This window comes from Numida meleagris, chromosome 4 (genome assembly GCF_002078875.1).
Source record: "Numida meleagris isolate 19003 breed g44 Domestic line chromosome 4, NumMel1.0, whole genome shotgun sequence".
Taxonomy (NCBI): Eukaryota; Metazoa; Chordata; class Aves; order Galliformes; family Numididae; genus Numida; species Numida meleagris.
Window position 1 is genome coordinate 56,566,731 of NC_034412.1, and position 19,489 is coordinate 56,586,219.

Sequence of the window (19,489 nt, forward strand, 5' to 3'; positions counted from 1 at the left end):
AAAGTTAAACACCATCATGCCCCATCCCAGCTCCATTGCTGCCCATCTCACACTCCAGTACTCAGAACACAACTCGCCAGCAGCTTAAAAAGAAAAACAAACAGGCAAACAACAACAAAAGAACACGCACTTTTTAGAACTTAAGTAACTGGATGTCTCTCACAGTGTTTTGAATCTTTTTAAGTTGACCAAGGTAAAGATTTTAAGGTCCCATGCATAGTCACAATGCTAGCAGTGATATAAACTGGCTTTCCCAGATTTTTCTGAAGACAAAAAAAGTCCCCCTTCTTCCCAAGGTAATACAAACAGGAATTCCTATGCAGGTTGCTCAGAGAGCTAAGGAAATACAAGAAATAGGAAAGACTTCATGCTGAAACTGTGAAACTAGGACTGCTCCTCACAGGAAGTACTCAACATGAAGACATAGCTGAAGTGACCTGAAGTTGTGTAGAGAACTTCATAGAGAATCACAGAATAGAATCATAGAATCCTTAGAGTTGGAAGGGACCTCTGAAAGCCATCTAGTCCAATTCCCCTGCAATGAACAGGGACACCATGGCTAGATCATGTTGCCCAGGGCCTTATCCAGCCTCACCTTGAAAGTCTTCAGGGACGGGGCATCAGCCACATTAGGTAACCTGTTCCAGTGCCTCACCACCCTCACTGTAAAAGATTTTTTCCTTACATCTAGCCTAAATCTACCCTTCCTGATCGTAGAATGGCTTGAATTGGAAAGGACCTTAAAGACCATCCAGCTGCTGCCCATCAGATCAGGCTGCCAGGGCCCCATCCAACCTGGCCTTCCAGGGAACAGGGCATCCACAGCCTCTCTGGGCAGCCCATGTCAGGGCCCCGCCGTCCTCCATGAATTAAACCTTTGATCTTGCTACCTAAATGATTCTTCCATGCTCCCTTGCATCTGTAATACACCAAGCTTGCTGCCACACCCCTTCCTTCCATTTCCACCAAGGGTACTGCAGGAGACTCCTTACTGTAATACAGTGCATAGGTTTTGGTAACTCCTCAGTTGCTCCACACTACTGACAAGATGAATAACAATGCAGATATCTGTAAAGTTGAGATAATATCTCAAAACATACATGGTAATCTGCTAAAACAAATCCCATCCTGAAAGTCTGTAAGAAAGAAGAGCAATTAAAATGTTAAAAAATTTTCTATAGAACATGCTTGTGATGAAATATATTATGTTTCAAGACCTGCACAACTGAAGTTGCTTAGTGTGAAGTAACACCAGGACAAAGTCGCATAGACTTTAGTGCTGCACTGCAATGTGTAACAGGAAAATGAAAATGGGACAGAAGTTTTGCTCAGACTTTGATCATTTGCATGATCAATGAAAGATGTCAGGACTGAAATCCAAATGGAAGGAGAACCCAGCTGGAGGTTACAGCAGCTGAAATAAAAAGGAGCATCAGCCCCACTCCAGCATGCCTAATCAGCAGCTGCTCTGACCTGTTCCCAGAACAAAGCACTGTGCTCCTCACCAGCCCCCCCACAGCCCTCCTCCTTTTTCCTTTTTGATTTTTTTTTTAAGATTTGAAATTCTTCATGCATCTGAATCAGATGTACATTTCACACTGCTGTCCAGCAACTGATGCTAAGACAATGGAGATGAGCATGAAAGTGGCAGTGGAGAAACACAACACCATTAAATCATTTTTCACTGCTTAATGTAACAGTCATTGCAGAACAATTTAACAAGTGCTGCAGCAAAGAGCAGCGGCAGCACAGTTTAACACCGGAAGACTGACGGAGGCAGATTTTCAGAAGGGCTCAGCACAGTATGACATACATTTTAGATTTATTGCCAAATGCTTGGATTTTCAAAGCTTCTGGGATAGTGCTTCTCATCTGATGATACCAAGAGGTTTGTGGAACAACTTTCAAAAGCATTAGATGAGAAAGGAAGCCTTCCCTCTTGCTGTTTATCCTAACATTTAGAAAAACAAAAACTGATTTGGGGCTTCTCATTGCCTACAATTGGGATAGCAATGTTTAGCCTATTTTTAATGCATGTAATATGGTGGGGGAAGAGAAGGAACAAATACTGAAAAAACACTGCAAATAATTCATCTTTATCTTTGTCATCAGCTACCTGTAATTTCCTAGAAGTGAGATTTTAATATTTTTTTTAAATATTTTTGAGTAGAAGAAGAAAAACTAAAGTACATTTAACGAAAGTAAAACATTTTCTGAATGTTTCAAACTGATACAGTTATCCACGTGCTAAGCAGGAAAAGCCCAACCTCTCAGGCATACACCAAATTTGACTATATTACAGGCAACCCTTACACTGTATCACACCCTCCAACAAATGCACTATTTTACCCCTGCTCCCAGGTCTCTCATCTACCCAAAGCTTTTCATAGAGATAATATTACATTCGTGGCTCAGGTCCTGACAACTGCACCCATAAATCAATGTCAAATTTTGCATTAATCATCTTTCTGTCATCAGTGGCTATTCAGCACAAATTTACATCTCATTTATGTTGGCCAAACAGCCACATTAGAGCTTTGAAGCTTATTCAGGCTTAAATAATTATATTCCCCTAATAAACACCAAAACCCTCTCAGTCCGGTCACCGTGAGCTGCATTAATGACGTGCCATGGTGGCAGGGCCATCTGAAGTCATCCCCAACACCAAGCAGATTTTGCGTTTCCAACACACCCAGACAGAAGAAATGCAAAGGCTGGCCTGTCTGCGCAGATCCTCTTATGGGAATTGCCCTGCACAGCAGGCAAATGCACCATGCAATTTATTGTAACTCCTTCTAACAACTCCATTTGCCAGCTCTTTAATACATGAGGTTACTCGCAGGAAAACTGAAAGCCAGATTTTCTGAAGAGCTGTTTCCTAGAAAGGCAGCTCAGCTCTATTTCCTAAGTGCTGAGTACCTTACAACTGTCACCAAAAACAAAGAAAGCTGCTGGAAGCTGAACCCTGTAGAAAATCCGCTTTTCCCATTTGTCAGACAGCTATAACTTTGTTCACCGCACCATCAAATTGGTTCTTAACACACTTTTCTTTGATCAACTACAAATTAGGCATTGCATTTTTAGTATCTGACTACAGTTTTTCCGGGTTTTTGCACTGTTCTCACTTCTTTGCGCAACAAAGTCTATCCACAGATTACAGTAAGTAGCTAAAACATGATCAGTTCGGAGTGGATTTTGCACATTCTTCCCTGCAATCCCTATAGCGAGGCGATCTATCCTGATTGAACAAAGAATAATTATTTAAAGACCCTCAGCAGTCCTGTTATTAAACCAGCATAAAAAAGCCTCACATTGATTGTATATTCACTTTTAGTTATGGTCTGAATCAGTATGCTAAGATCTAAAAATGAATGAACAGAATGCGTTTATTATGACTGTTAAGTACTCACCCACTATAGGTAATAAATTATAGATGTGGTTGCTTGTCATGCTTATTTTACAACATAATGTAACTTTTAGTTACTTCTTATTCCATGGGATTTAATTCCCACCACAAGAGACTTTCTACTTTTTAAATATAAAACTGGAATTACAGGGATGTCAACATAGGAGACTGAGATGCAGTCTGGTCCTTGGTGTGTCCTTAAATGTGGAACTGAAGAAACATAGAATCATAGCATCATTAAGGTTGAAAAAGACCACTAAGGTCATCAGGTCCACCCCACCATGCCCACTGACCATGTTCCTCAGATCCATATCTCCACAGTTCCTGAACACCTCCAGGGACAGCGACTCCACCACCTCCCTGGGCAGCCTGTACTAGTGCATCACCACTCTTTCTGAGAAATGGATGTGGTGGTGCTTTCTGTGTTTGCTTTTAGGGGGCAAGGAGTTGTTAAATGATGGATGTCCTATGCCCAAACCATCTCAGGGGAGATACATTTCCAAAGAGATTCTATATTTCATCAGTTATTTTTCCTGACTTGCAACCTACCACCACTCCATCTGCTCTTCCTGGGTCTCTGAGATCCTCTGAAAAAAAACAATTGAGTATCAACATGCCATGGCCAGGAAAGCAAATACAATAACTTGCTAAATACTGAGCTGAGAAGTCTGCAGTTCAAACATAGCTGTTTGCTGAAGCAGCATCTATGATATTGCAAAATCTGGGAAAGCTGTTTTACAAGAAGTTAAAAACTTAAGAAGGTAAGGGAGAGCTTAGTCATTTTATGCACTGAGGATAGACAACCATAAGGAGAACTTGCCACAAGAGCTGAATCCTTATCATTTGAAACTTTCAAAGGGGGATCTGGATAAGTTGCATTTCAGCACTTCTTCTCTTGGACCCACCCAAGGTCCACTCAAAACTGCAAGCAAGGACTCCCCTGGATACGTGCAAGGGACACCTGGGCAGCCAGCACGTTGCTGAATGCAAGCAGCTCTCAGATTTGTGCACCTTGCAGATGTAACACAGCTGAACCACAGCAACAGCATGTTACTGCAAGGCAAGATAATCCTTGTCTTTAGCCTGAATTTTTGGTGAAACAAACAGTTTCAAGTAATCTTCAGGAGTCCCCTGGAGGAAAGGCACTACTCAGCACAGAAACAAGATGATTATTTATTCCTATACTACAGCTTGCTGTCACCACAGAATGAACAGATTGACCACTTCACACAAACGTGAAATTACAAACCCAGTTTCATTATTATTTAGCAGTTAAACCATGAAATCAATCCCCTTTCAATCTTTGTTTCTTCAGCTTCAGACTCGTTCCTCTGACTAAAAAACTGGATGTGTTTCACAAAGCATTGAAATTCAAAAGGAAAGAGATGAATAAATGTACTCTAAAAATAAACAAAAAGTTTAATTCTCATAGGAAGAACTAATTAGCATAGGAAACAGCACTTCTCCAGGTTACATGGTTAATTGACACCATTCTTACTGAAACACATCCACAAAAGTTAGAATGCTAAAGAAATGGCACTCAGATGTTGAAAAGTTGCCCCCATACTGCACAATACCTAAAGCTTTCTATAATGAGCGCTCTCATCCATAAGTTGTGGTGCACAAAGAAACTTCAAGCACTAAGCTGTGAAAGAAACTTTATGCTAAAAGAATACACAATTTAGGAGAAAGATTAAAAAAACCTACATTTCTCTCAGTGACAGGAACCTTTCACACCACCAGAGATGGTGCAAGCAAAACACTCACGCAGTGAGCAATGCACAATCTCCCTTGCACCCCTCTTCCAAAATAACAAGTGCCCAGTACAGCTGATAGTAGAAGCTTCAGCACAGCTCCTGGTCATAGACACATCTGGTACCATCCTCCAGCTCCTCTGTCACAGCAACCAACTAAACAACCACTGAAATGCTGCCTTCTTTCTACACTGCTTCCAGCTCAAGGGTGATTTGCTTCAGCACTTGATCCATTTGCCTTACAGAGCAAACAAGAAGATAACGCAATGCCTTACTACAGCCACTGTTAGAAAGCTACTCTCACTTCAAATGGTAACACTTCAAAAAGGATGTCAACAGATTGTAAAGGGCCCAGAAAAGAAAGTCCACAACTACTCCAGAGATCACAAACCTGCTTTACAGCTGAAGAAATCTGTAAAAAAAATCAAGCAAACAAACAAGAGATCTGCTTGTGGCCTCTAATTGCCTGAAAACGGCAGGGGGAAGGGAAGAAGAAAAATAAGTAGGCATTTGTAAAGTTAGCATTAAAAGGCAGTGAGAACTGAAATTTGACTAATTCAGGATAGAAATATTTGTTTTGCAACAAGAATAGCTTGCTGTTGGCACAAGATAAGAAGGAATAAGGTGCACTCCCCACAAGAAGTCTCCAATCAAAGCAGAAATCAATCTCCAAGAGATACAATGTAGGTCAAAGGAAAGCTGCAGACCTGTTGCAAGGACCCCTGCACAAGTTTCCACACCATGCATGCCACAGGAGAACAACCTACGTAACTGTAAAAGCCCCAGTGGCCTTAAATCGAAGACCTTCAGCTCACTCATTCGTACATCTCTTCTTCTAAATGAAAACTAATACTATGATAGTGTTTTTAATTGATTGTTTTACTTCACAAGCAAGGCAACTATAACTCAGTAAGAAACAGCATGCCTAGAATGTCAATAGTTTGCAATTAACATATTTGAACAGTGGGGAGTCGCCTAACTTTCTTTCCTATTTTCATTTTGATTACTATGTATTTAGACCGTAAGATAGGAGAATAGCAATTCAGTTCTCTGATTTAAATCTGCGTGCAGAGCACAGAAAGGAAGTTTGCCAGGCAATAGTTTTTTGGTCACAGCATTGTCTGTGGAAAGAGATTTGTTTTCATTATTTTCTGTTCACTGCTTTATTTTTGAACAGGCAAAACAAAGATTATAAAAGGGAAGTGGACTATGTGTTTTGTTTGCTTGCTTTTTTATAAAAAGAAATCTTCTAGGCTCTGCTAACCTAGGCCCCCTCTCAAGAAAAAAAACCAGGAGGCCTATGGCACAAACACCCAACTTGGGCCTCAGTTGTTCACTCTGTTCTTGCTCAACAGGGACGCTAAGTGTACTACTGCAGAGGCAGAAGCACCACAGAATTCTTAAGAGAAAAGCCCCTCACCGAAAAAGATCAGTTTAGAGATTCTGGTCTGCTGAAGACCCTGTGTGATGCCTAGAGAGATGCACATGGACTCATGCCCTGCGTATCAGGGAGCCCTGTCCTTGCAGAGCTGTGGGAAAGATGTCCTAGGCTAGCAGGGGAAGGGCTGAGCCAGCAAGTGGAAAAGTTCAAAAGGGGCAGACGTGAGAGGAGCCCAAAAGGCTTGGGTAGGCAACAGAACTGCTTTGCAAACACCAAGCAAGGGCTGCTTAGGATTCCCTGCTTTCTCTCCAACCCTTCACAGCAGAAGCCTTTTACAAACATTATACAGGCAGCATCATAACCAAATCCCCTGGAGGCTAAAGACATTTGCCAGTTCAATACACTTGCACAGCTCTGAGAAACAGGCTCTGCCAGACTGAATTACTGTGACTCTAAGGGACACAGTAGCTCCCGCCTATCCATACAGCCTGGCTACACCAAGACCACCCCTCTACATTAAGTATACCAGGCTTTGAATAAGTAACGTTTTAAAATTGAATATACAGGGCTTGGGAAGCTTGGAGCTGAGCTGTACAGCCTGTGTAATGGGCACTGATATTTAATTATCATTACAATTAATAAGTAGGGAAACAACCAAATCCCATAGTGGGCTTTGATTATCTCAATCTGGACATTTATCAGAATCACTCCAACACCCAGAGTCATTGTGCTCTGCCTGACTGGCACAAGCTACTCCTCATCCCACTTAGACTTTCTTTGCAATGGAAACAGGATGTGTAACATGCTGGGGAAAAAAATAAAATAAAAGGTACTACACCAGAAAGGAGATTAATATCTGAAACTGCACGGGAAGGCTTGATCCGGTCTGAAACGTGTTTCCGAGTGACCTGTTTGTTCCACTCCTGTTCAGCAGCTCAACTCAGTCATGCTGTAATTCTGCAGCAAAATGACTGTAGCCACTGACCTGCTCCCAGCCACCTACCTCAGCACCTAGCACCAGGTATCAATGGCTGCAAGTCATTTATTTTCTCATCATCTGACAAAACGTCTACTGTGATAGGCATGAAACCCAGCAATTCTTTTCTAAAAACTTTTTATCATTTTAGGTTAATTTCTCCAGTACTAGAAGTGAAATCACCATGTAAAAAAAACCCTCCAGAATTAGCAGAGATACAAAAGAGAACAAAATAGGCTGCCACTAAACTTAACTACAGAGGAACATTCGGTTATTCAATCTGGCATCAAAACAATGCAAACAGTAAACCAGAAGGAGACTGTAATGAAGTGACTATCTCACAGGATTATACTTGTGGTTATGATTTTAATTGTGTAGTCTAGCAGGATTTGCAATAAATAAATTGCAACTAAATCTTACATTATTGCAATGATTTTTAATCACAAAACTGGCTATGATTTACAGGCTTACTATGCATTTGCATTGCAATCAACTAAAACAGTCAGTGTGTGCCCTACAACACCTAACAGCACTTAAAATTATGTCTTGCATGGAGCTCCAATAGCTGCCCAATCATAAACAGCTGGGAAGTTTGAAACCAAGGCAAAGCACACTGAAGCACGCATCTTTTTACTTCTGGAGGAAAATAAAGCTTATGGAACAAAACTGAACACCCTGAGGTTTCTGAACAGAAGGCCAAGGGCCACATTTTTGCTGTCCTTCTCTGTTGACTGAACAAGGAGCAAGCAATACCGAATGGATATCATACACAGCCATATTACTTTGATGGCCCTCTAAAATTCCAGTGATTCACTTCGGGAATACCTCCAAGGCTCCAGCAAGAAACCAGGACAATCACACTGTCAGTACCAGGATTCTGCAGACTGAATATGCAAGGGTAACTCACAAAAAAGCTAACAAAAAAGCAAGGTCCCACTGAAAATGGCTGCCAGCACCAAAGAAGTGCTAGGTCTTCTGAAGCTAGAAGACAGCAAGTCTAACTCCTTTCCATTAACAGGCAGTTTTCCCACTCCACATGGGTACAGCTGGGACTCTAGGATTTCACCATTTTAGCAGGATTATTCCCTCATAACAGTTCATCCTTGTCATGTATTGGAGAAACCCAATGCCTAAAATTAACAAACTCGGTAAGATCACTTTCAATAAACAGATACTTAAGTTACAACGCAGTCCTGTTATCACCTGCTCTTCCATTCTGAGGGGCTCACTCACATATTCTTCATCTAGCTCACAGCCAAAGGCAAGGCAGGAGAGCAGCCAAGCCTGCAGCTATTCCTCACCACTGCAACAGAACTGCAAACAGATTAACAGTGTACACCAGTGTCTCAAACCACATTAAGAAATACTGCATTATCTTCTGCCAACTGGATCTTCTGCGCAGCATTACGGGACTGTCAGTATTACAGGTAAATAATACTACTGGAAGATCTTGGAAGATGAGGGACAGGTCATTGACCCCCCCCAAAATTTTTACTGAAGTCAAATGAGAACTTGTGCAGCATGAGGGCTCAGTCCTTCCTCTGCTTCAAAGCCAAGAGTTCTACCTTTGATGCTGTGAAAAAGCATCCCAAGGAGGGTAATTATCCTCAGAAAGCACACAACTTCACAAGCTTCTTGTTCATCTTACTTCAGCACGGTAACAAATCTACAGGACACTACTTGCTATGTTTCAACACATAGGTAGTTCATTTACCCCAAAAGTCAATAAGATGCACTCTCCTGAAGTGGATCCAGCTTTAAAAATGGATAGCTTCTCTTACAAATTAAACATCTCTTCTCATAACACAAAGAACAATTTGATTTTCTCTACCAGTCATTTTATTAAATCAGAACTCAATAGAATCAAAGCAGTGGCCTGGCATTTGCTGGAATAATCAACATAGAAGATAAATAAGCAAGGAAGTCCAAGTCAAATGCTCATCAGAGCATTTTGGCAAGAACCAGGTATATATATTCACTTCACTTCTCAAAAAGCATCAGAAGGAGAATCCAGAGCTGCACTGGGCCACCTTCATCCTAGTCTGATATATTCAGTTTTTAGAAAAACATGAGTAATCTCTGCTCCTCACCAATGCTGCACCAGAGGCGTCCTGCTCAGTGGGCCCTCCACTGGGGCACTGAAACAACAGGGAGCACCTGCCTCTACTCTTCTGCAAGGCTGGCTCCCTACCAACCCTGGGACCTGATCCTGCCTGCAGCTATCCGAGAACTCATTCCTAGATTGTTCCTTACAATTCCTGAACAGTGTTCAGGGGTAGGTCTGAACATGTAACAATGGAGCCTGGTATTATGCAAGTCTCACTCACAACTCTAAACCTTTACTACATCACTGATGTAATTTCAGCAATAAAGTAAAATAAAAATAAGTAACATTAGTTTCCCATTATGCACAGAAAAAATAACTGTTCTCTCTCCTAAATGCTCACAATGCCTCATAGGACAAGGCCCCTTTTTTCTCCAAACCCTCTGACAAGGCAGGTGAAGCAGCAGTGAAATGAACTCCGGAATCCGATCATGTTCTGCAATTCTTTTATACTCACTGTTCAGTCTGTGGGATGCAGGCAGGCAATCGATCATGTCAGTGAGGCAGTGCACAACATCACAGGGGTAGAACAGAGATGACTGATAGCTGGGTGTCACTCACATTCCCTTTAACAGCATTTCATCATTTGTGTTGAGAAGAGACTAAAAGCTGGTTAGAAATCTACCGCTTTTCTTTGGAGAAGAGCTAGGACACAATCTCTGGAAGTATGTATTTACATCCATGTGTACCCTGGTACTTAATCTCACGTCTGTTTTGCCACAGTACTGTCAATGTTAAAACTGACAGATCGTACGAATACTGACTGCTTTAGTGAAGCACACTAAATAAGAGAGCTTAGCATGCTTCTTCCCCCACTATCAAAACACCTAAGATAAATTAAGACTGTAGGAAACCAAAATATTTTGAGGTAGAAAGATTCTAACTAAAATACCAGCATTTTCTTTGGCTGCGTAAAAAGCCAGTCCCCACCCTCAAATTTTGTGTGTGCATGCGCATTTCAGTAACTGACAAGACACCCTGTTTCTGCCACAAGGACCAGAAAGCAGGGCTCAGGACAGCTGCCATTTTCCACCTCTGAGAATTCTGATCATTCCCATTAAATAGCTTGAAAATAAATCGAGGTCTGCTTGAGCAGCCTTAGATGTTTGGCTGCTGAAATATTTCTTGTATAGCCACATAACAGGAGTTTGCACTTATAAAGATGTCAGTCAAAAAGCTTTTTTCTTATTGGCTGTAAGATAGTTAATGGGTCTCCAAAAAGACCTCCTAATTTTTTACTGTCAAATTTTGCTGTCCAACACACAAGGCAATCACAAACAAAATAGCTGCTTCTGTTTTTACACACTATTTTCAGGCATTCTACCTTTTAAAATATTCACCTTCTAGGCTAAAACTTACCATTTCCCCCCCCCCCCTGAAGTTAGCACTCATTTTTTTTTCCATGCTTTCTGATCTGGCTTTCCTGAATGAGTACCATGAAAAGAAAACCAACTGTCCTCATTATAAAAAGAACACTAAATAAATCAAACACAAGACTGCAGCCTTGAATTTATTTACCCAAAAAAGCTATTAATCCGAATAAAAATATACGCCGTCAAAGGGGGCAAGACCAAGGCCAACGCATTTTCAGTCATATAAACGGATTATGTGATTATACTGTAAGTACTCCAGTGATTTATATATATATATATATTAGGATATGAAGTAGTAAGTAGCATAAGTAACATAGTACAAATCCATCAACAAACTATAAAATCCTAATGCGTATTTTATAAACCCTGGGCTGTGGAACATGCATACTATAATAATATTTAATTCTGCAAAATTTCAGATTCTTCATGACAGCACTACATTTGAACATTTTAATTGTACGGTTCCTAACTGTTGGGTACCAATATTTCTGGAACCAGCACAAAAGTAACAGAGAAAACAATGGTTTTAGAAGATAAAGCTCTTCAAAGCTCTTTTATCCTCAAACGTAATTCTTAGACACTGGAGAAAAAAAGACTTTTTAGCATGAAAGGAGATTATTGTTTGCCCAATGAGTCTGTGTGGAGGAACCTAATGCTGACAACTGTATTTACAAGAAGATATACTGAAGGATCAGCCTTCAATTCTTCTGTGGTGGATTTTTAAGACCAGGAGCGTAGTGTATAATTCTAGTAATACAGCTCTAACAGAGATAAAGATTTGCTTTATTCTTAATCTTGCTAGTATTAATTTATTTTTACGCTATTTCAGAGTATTCCAGGCATTTTTCATCTCTTTTAATAAGACCTATACCTTGCCAGATGCTGCTACCCAGTAAAGGCTTGATTCATGTCAACAGCATATAAACCAAACAGCAGGTAGACAAGAGTCCAAGACAAAAAATTAAGAGCATGCACAAATGGAGAAGATTCAACTTCAGATAGGAAAGACGACATGGAAAAGGATGCAAACAAAATAGCGAGGTGGTTCAGTGAAAGCTGTTCTACAGCATGAGCTACTCTAATCTAAAATAAGTTGCACACCATTGGCAATATGTTGCAAGCATTAGAAAAGCTGGTCTTAAACACAGGGTGTTGGATGAGTAAAGGTGCTTTATAAGCAGGGCAAGAAAAAAAAAAACATCAGAAAAACAGAGATTTCACTCCAGACACATGCTTTCAATCCACCACCATTTGTATGTAGGGCTGGAAGAAGCCAAAACAGATCACCCTATCTGTTCCTCCAGAAGGGATGATAGCGCTTGTCCAGAGTAACAGACAAGAGTCTGATCTGCTATCAGAGACCTCCTGGGAAGGAAATGCCTTATCTGTCTCAAACCTGGAACAGGACAAAGTACTTTCTGTCAAATTTCACCTGAATCAGCTTAGCTGAAACAAATCCTGCTTTTCTTGTCCTACCCACTGCAAACCTGAGCAACAGAATATTCCCTTCTTCTCTGCATCCCTTAAGACTGTTATGAGCCAGACCAGCACTCACTGTTGCACCTACCTCCATCAGCCCCTCCACACAACATGAATCTCTCATTTCTTCTAGTAAACCAGAGCAGCTTTTAGATTTTGGTTGGTATATTCAAGCTCTGTGAAACAAACACAGCCCTAGAAGCACTGGCAGTGCTGCTTACACAACAGGCAAACCCACAGATTTGATCAGCAGTCAGCTGGCTGAACTCAGCTCTCAGAATCCCCTTTCTCCTTTAACTCTAGCATCTCTGGGAGCTTTCAGTGCTTTAAACATGACCTCAAACAGAATTTAGTTCAATTATCACAAGGGATCTGCATTATTAACTTGTCGTCTTTTTAGACTCAAAGCTCAAGTTCTTGTGTTATAATTATGCTATACAATGCAAACATGCATCTATCACACTGATATACTAAAAGAGGGAGAAAACATCACCATGGGATATGAGATGACTATATAAGAACAGAAGAAACAAGGGGGAGGTTCAAAGAGGACAGAAGGTAATATATATAGAGAGAGATTTTGCATTTTACTGTAAGGAATCTTAGGGGAAAACAATGCCCTCCCATGTATTTTATCTCCCACTATCATCCCAGAAATCCCTCATGTAAAAATTGTTTATCTTGTATATAATGAAAAATGTTCAGTACAGCTCTGGTTTGGATTACTCAGCTTGCTTCAAATAATTTGCAGATGTGGACTATGTTTCTTTCTAATGTCTACATGTGCAAATAAACAGCCAAATGTCAGGTTTTTCAGGAATCATTAATTTATCTTTTCACCTCCTCAGGTATTACTTTCATCTCCAGCACGCTCCCTGCTGCAGTAAGAAATGTATTCTTGCCATAGTATGTATCCCTCTGCTTCCTCTTCTGTGCTGGTCACAGCCGAGCAGCAGCATTTGCAAGAGAAAACATGAGCTGCCAAAAAGTACTGCCCTGAAAATGCCAGTTGTAATCATAGCTACATGACACAGCTCAATGGTGCCAAGAATCCTCCTCCTCCTCTCATTCCCCCATCCCTCCCCTTTATTTTATTTCTAACCCCGAGGGCAAGCGCTGCTTCCAATCCAGGATTCCTGTATAAAATCTCTATCTGAACTGAGATCGACAGAGAAAAACATGAATGTATTCACAAACCACGCTTAGTAATCTAAACCACCATTATTTTTAACTTCAAAGAGGCACCCTAGGGTACCTATCCTCAAAAGAATGAGCCAGAAATGCTGCTCACCACCCTCTCCAAAATAAAAAATATAATAATAAAATAAAGCCTACTGAAATCCTACATAAATGACAAGCAACTCGCAGAATCAGTGTGGCTGAATTTACTCCCCCTGCTTTCAGTATTTGGCCTTACTGACCACCAAAAGCAGGGCAGTTGCTTTCCCTCCTGCAGTAAGTCAGCTATCGCTCTCATTTTCTGCGATGAATAAAGAATTAAGAGCGATCTCAACATCCTCTAATGTCTCCATAGGACAAGATTCCTTAGTGCGTGTTTATTTTCCTGTGTGAGTCTGAAAAAACCCAGAACACGGAGCTGTACGATGAGCCACAGCACATAGCCAGTACTCCAAGGACTGCAGAGCCTTCCTGTTCTGAGCTACAGGAAGTTCAAGGAAATCAATGGGAGGTGGAAGATGCATAAATAAAGCAGGTGTGCTCCAATTTGGCAAGAAAATAGTATGAAAAAAATAACTTTTAGAAATAAATCCTGAAGGGAGGGAGGGTCTGAAGCAAGTAAATCAGCACTATCATAGCCACTGAAACAAATCAGACATAATTGGTGAATAAATCAAGCCATCTAAAAAGCATTGATTTTAATCAGTAACTTTTGCAAGTACATGGTTACTGTTAAAGTGGTTGTGTTTTTACATGGTCAGACCAAGGCTGAACAGCACAGACTTACCTAGAGATCTTTGTAGCCTCTACCCCAGCTATGGCTTTGTAGGGAGCCAAAATGCATCCTTGTATTTCTGATATCACCTCTAGTAATTCCAACAACCTTCTTCAGATTAAGGTAAACTTACACTGCAGAGCAAAGTGGGAATTGTCCCTTTGGCACGCAGTAACATAATATATTCTCAATTCATGAGCTACAAAAGGAATAGCATTTCCACACTGATGATGCACCACTTACAGGGATAAGGTTCCCTTTCTGAGCTCCATCGCCATGCAGACCTCATGAGGGCTTTGCTTATGCTACAACAAATAGAACCACACGCTTAAGAGCCACATATGACTGCTGCAAGTTGCCAAACACTGCACTGCCAGGGAAGCCCTCCTGGGGTAGCAAGGAAGCCATGCTACCAGGATTCATTGATTCTTTAGAGCAAAGCAGCACAACATCTGGTTCCTCACACCACGTAGATTTGGCCACATCACATTTCATTTCTTCTGGTTTCTCAGTGCTCCACATACGTAAATATACAAATTGTAACACAATGGCAAATGCAGCAATGACAGCAGAGTAGCAAGGTCCTAGGCTGCAGCAGGTGAGGGTTTGCTTAAATGCAACAGCCATGGGCACAGAAATGAAGGAAAGAAGTTACTTACCTTTAGAAGGCCTCAGGTAGGCAACAATCTCCAGCAAGATCTCCTCACCTCCGTTGCCAACTTTAAATAAGGTCTGGGAAGGGGAGGATCATGGCACCACCCCTTCTGGTCACTCAAGTGCATTGCATGCACCTGAGCTCCCCTGGGTTGGTCCTGCCTGCCCACCAGGTGCTCAATCACTGGTTCAAGCCATGACTCAGCATTTCCACTACACAAATACACGTGTGTATGTATGTATATACGTGTGTGTACATATTATATATGGCGATTTTGCTTGCCTTCCATAACTACAGTCAAAATGAAACCCACCAAGGGTGAAAGAATACCAGACACTGCCAAAACCTGTACCAAATAAGCACCTAGCTAGGCAAAGCTCTGCAGAGATAGCCCTGAAGTGCTTCTCTCCTTTCCCCTAAAGCCTATTATTCCAAAGATTACCTGGGCGCATGCTATTTTGCAGCAAACCAAGGTCTGATCATGCAGGGACTAAAGCAGCTGAGGTGCTTTATTTGGAATTACAGCTATGAAACAGTAGTAGCTCTAAGCCTAATTTGTCTACAGATTGGCCAGTCAGTCTCCTTCCCCTACCACTCTTTTCATTTCCCAAGGTAGAGTGCATTTTTCCATTGTGTTCAGCAAAAATGAGGTGAGCAGCAGGCTAAATGAGTGCAGCTTGACTTCTCTGGAGCATGGAAGGAAAGACAGCTTCAATACACAAAAACTACCATGGTATACAGCTGTAACAGAAATTTAGAATATGACACTTAACTATAAAAGATCTGCCAGAAGCAAGTTCTTTTCACGTGACTAGACCTCTTACCCCACTGTTTTCTTTTGTCATCTTTTCTTTCTTTATTTAAAAAAAATAAAAAAAAACCCATAGTTCTCAAAACTTCTCCCCTTAAGCCCTTGTGATCCACTTATGACTTCTCCTGGGCACTCCTACAAAACTGCGAAGTCTAAAATGCTTATTTTCTTTGCATGAGGAACTCTGCTGTCAATAATCTCCTACTTCTAACAGATGTGGTTCTAAGAAAAACACTAATTTCCTTAAGATTCATAATAAAAATCAAGCGGAGAATTATCAAAACAGAGTTGAAGGTTGCTTCAAAAGGTGATATATCTGTAGTTGAAACTACATAATCATTGAAATTGTTACCAAGCAGTTTAAGTTACTAAACTTACATATGTACAATACATAGAGTTACATACTACCAGATTTCTGCTCCTTTCCTTGATTGGAAACTGTGCAGATATTTCAAATATTTCTACATGTCCCGAGAAAAATTAGGATGAGAATACCTCAAAAACAAACAAACAAACAAAAAAACCCACCTGCCTAAATTTTCTCTAATCTATTTACCTCTTTGCAAAATCAAATACTGAAGTAAGACTTAAAATATTTACACATGGTAGATCTTAAATATATATATATATATATTTATAAATCAAGCATATAAGAGTATAACTGCAGAACAGCTGACCGAGAGCAGATAAAGGGGTTAAAGAATTAGGTCTGGAAAGACTTTTTTCCCCAGCATTTATAAAACATTGCAAATATATTAGGCCAAAGGAGACAAGTGGGCTAAGCTCATGGATTTTTATGGTCCCATGAAAACAAAGAAGATTAACAGGAGATTTCTGGAAATTCAAAAACTGTCCGTCTGATTCATTTATTATTTGCATTAGTTAAATCAAGGGAAAAAAAATCTCCCTATTGAGTCAGTAACCATTAACTTGGCATTCATGGGTGCACTTCCAAGTGCTGGTTGGAATCTCAGCTTGTAAATATAAGAAAGTTTTTCTAAATAATGAAAAAGCAACTGAGCCTAATACATAGAATATTTAGCTTTTCATGTGCTCATCTACACATACAGATCTGGATATCTTCTGAACACTTCAGGCCTAGTTATTTCTCTACAGACATTCCTGTAAGGACACCAGATTATACAGCAACTGCTTACTAGCCTAGGGAGAATACTGACAGATGTGCAAAAGGGACAAAGTGGACATTAAGAACTAGACATCAGACTCTTTGTAGTTTGACATAGCACCACCATAATGCTCTGCCAGCACATCTGGAACTAGTTGTTCTGATGCTCACACAAGCAAGGGGAGCACGTTCAGTTCTCATCTTTAAATCAAGAGAAAAAGTATATCGCTATAGACTCGGACAACCACGTGGTATAGCTCTTGAACTGGTTTCAGGAAGAACTAAGCTCCCCATGTCGTTTTACATTTCTGCCATAACCAGGGCCTGCAAGCAAGCAACTTGTCTTAGTGAGGCCACCATTTCTACTACCTTTTATCTACACAAAATACAGAAAGCCAGACTGTAATTCAGTCGACAGCACAGGGTTGGTTACACTGTACAAACATTGCCACCATTTTTTGTGGTAATCAAACTGGAGTGCAAGGCAATTCTGCAGCCTATTTCACCTGGCATCTAAAGCTCTGGAATACCACATTCCTGAAAGCTCTTTATCGGAGAGCACAGCTATGCAGCATTTCTATCTCGGGATACATCAGACATTGCTTCTGTATCCTAGGAATTGACAGGAATACTCAACACCTTGCAAGACTATCAAAGCTCTCTGCTACAGTACAGCATCAAGGATGCTCCAGCCAAACCAAGACCAAAATTCAGGAGTGACTACTTATATGATTCAGTCAGGCAAAGTGGACAGGTTGATGAGTATTAATGCACCCGGACTCCATAACTATTTCTGGTATTAAATTAAGAAGCCAGGATCCTTCAGCCCTCAGAACAGTTAATGGAAGGAACGTAGACTCTTCAAGATGCTTAAAACTCACCTCCTGTTCCAGAGTTATCAGCTGCCAAAATTTTATCTGGAGCCTAAACAGCCCTCTTCATTTAAAGTTAACAGTAATGTTCCAAACCCTGTATTTCGAAAGAAAATTTGCAGAAAACTGCTGTACATCTATCCCATCTGCTCAAGTAAAGAACCAGAATTCATCACTTCAATTTATACAGTCTCGTGGTTTTGTCGGTGAGGGGACAAGTGAGGGGATTGACTCACTTTTCTTTTTTTTTTCTTTTTTTTTTTTAATTAAAATACTTGTGGCTGGATCTACTGCATAAATAAATCAATCCTCCAGCCACACAGCTCCATTTTTTCCAGCCCCAGCACGTTGTTTTATGTATTTTTCCTTCCATTGCAGACAAATCACTCCAGGGAGTTTTTAAACTCAGTAGTCTACTTTCCGAATGGAAATGATTAGTATAATTTGTGAGTGAAAAAGCAAACAACAACAGAGACTTACCCCATTTTTTGGGTAGGCTATCCATCCTAGATCCCCCATTACCGTGCGTGAGTCCAGTAAATTCACTGAAAGTAAGAAAAAAACTGGTAAGGTGTATGTACTATAAATTTCAGTAAATATTTCATGATTTGGGTGACTATGGCAAATAGGGTGTTTATAATTAACCAAGAAAGCTGGGTTTTTATAAGACAAAACAACTCCACTAGTAAGTGCAGTAACTCCTCTAACAATGAAGTCATACCCTTTGAGATCTGCAACTGAATGTTGCACATGCCCTAAATTTATACAAGGTCCAGACTATTGCTTTAAGATCTTTGGGTCTAGTCTTTCTGGGAGGGAAGCAACTACATACACTCTGTATAAGACATGCAGCGGATACACATATATTTCTTCTAAGGTGGTACAGTCTTTAGCATAATCAAGCCTTTAAGACAAACACAAAACAAGAAACAACATGCAGAGTACCCTGGTTATCATGGATTCAAGTTTTGAAGCACTTTGTATGGAAGTATGACAGTATTACTGTTATCAGGAATCTATTCTTTTTTCTCCCTTGCATGTTGTTCCAGGACTTGACAACTTCATTATAGCATATCCAAGGGATTGTCTTTTTCCCCCCACCAAAAAATACAGTGGTTCTGTTAAGTCATAAGCAATTAACAAACAATTTACATTAAAGAGCAAAAAAAAAATATCCTCAAGCTTATAATATTTCCCCTCATATTTCCTGAAATATTGAGTACAAAGCATGAAATAATTTAAAAATTTATCTACACACACTTAATTCAGCTGAGGAAAGTTACAGTAGCTTCTGGTGCTGAGCTTTCCAGAGTCATCTCCTGTACTCAGGGCTTTAAGTCTCCCAAATTAAGAACTAGCCTCCAAATCAATAGCAGTTATACCGAAACTCTGTCTAAGAGGAGTCTACTTTACAAAGCACAAAAATCCCTCTTCAAGGATTCAAACTATAATACTTGCTTTCCACAGTACATTTATCTGCATAGCACAAACATCATTTTTGCACTCACGTTCATCCTAAAAAGGAACCAATTTCCCCAACTCTTCAATTCATGGTCTCCAATGTATGTATTGTTCAGAAATCCCACAGGAAGTCAAAC

The 19,489-nt window shown here is 40.4% G+C and overlaps 1 protein-coding gene across 14 annotated transcripts in view; it reads right to left on the reverse strand.

Moving 5' to 3' along the window:
• Positions 1 to 19,489, reverse strand: part of EPHA5 (EPH receptor A5) — a 198,147-nt gene that overhangs the window by 164,930 nt on the left and 13,728 nt on the right. For 13 of the 14 annotated variants that reach the window (XM_021394777.1, XM_021394779.1, XM_021394778.1 and 10 more), the window contains exon 2: positions 18,372 to 18,436. In XM_021394777.1, the coding sequence (XP_021250452.1) occupies positions 18,372 to 18,436 (65 nt within the window). Of the gene's footprint in view, positions 1 to 15,086; positions 15,117 to 18,371; positions 18,437 to 19,489 lie in introns of those variants that run through there. The other variant, XM_021394775.1, reaches the window with a different exon arrangement.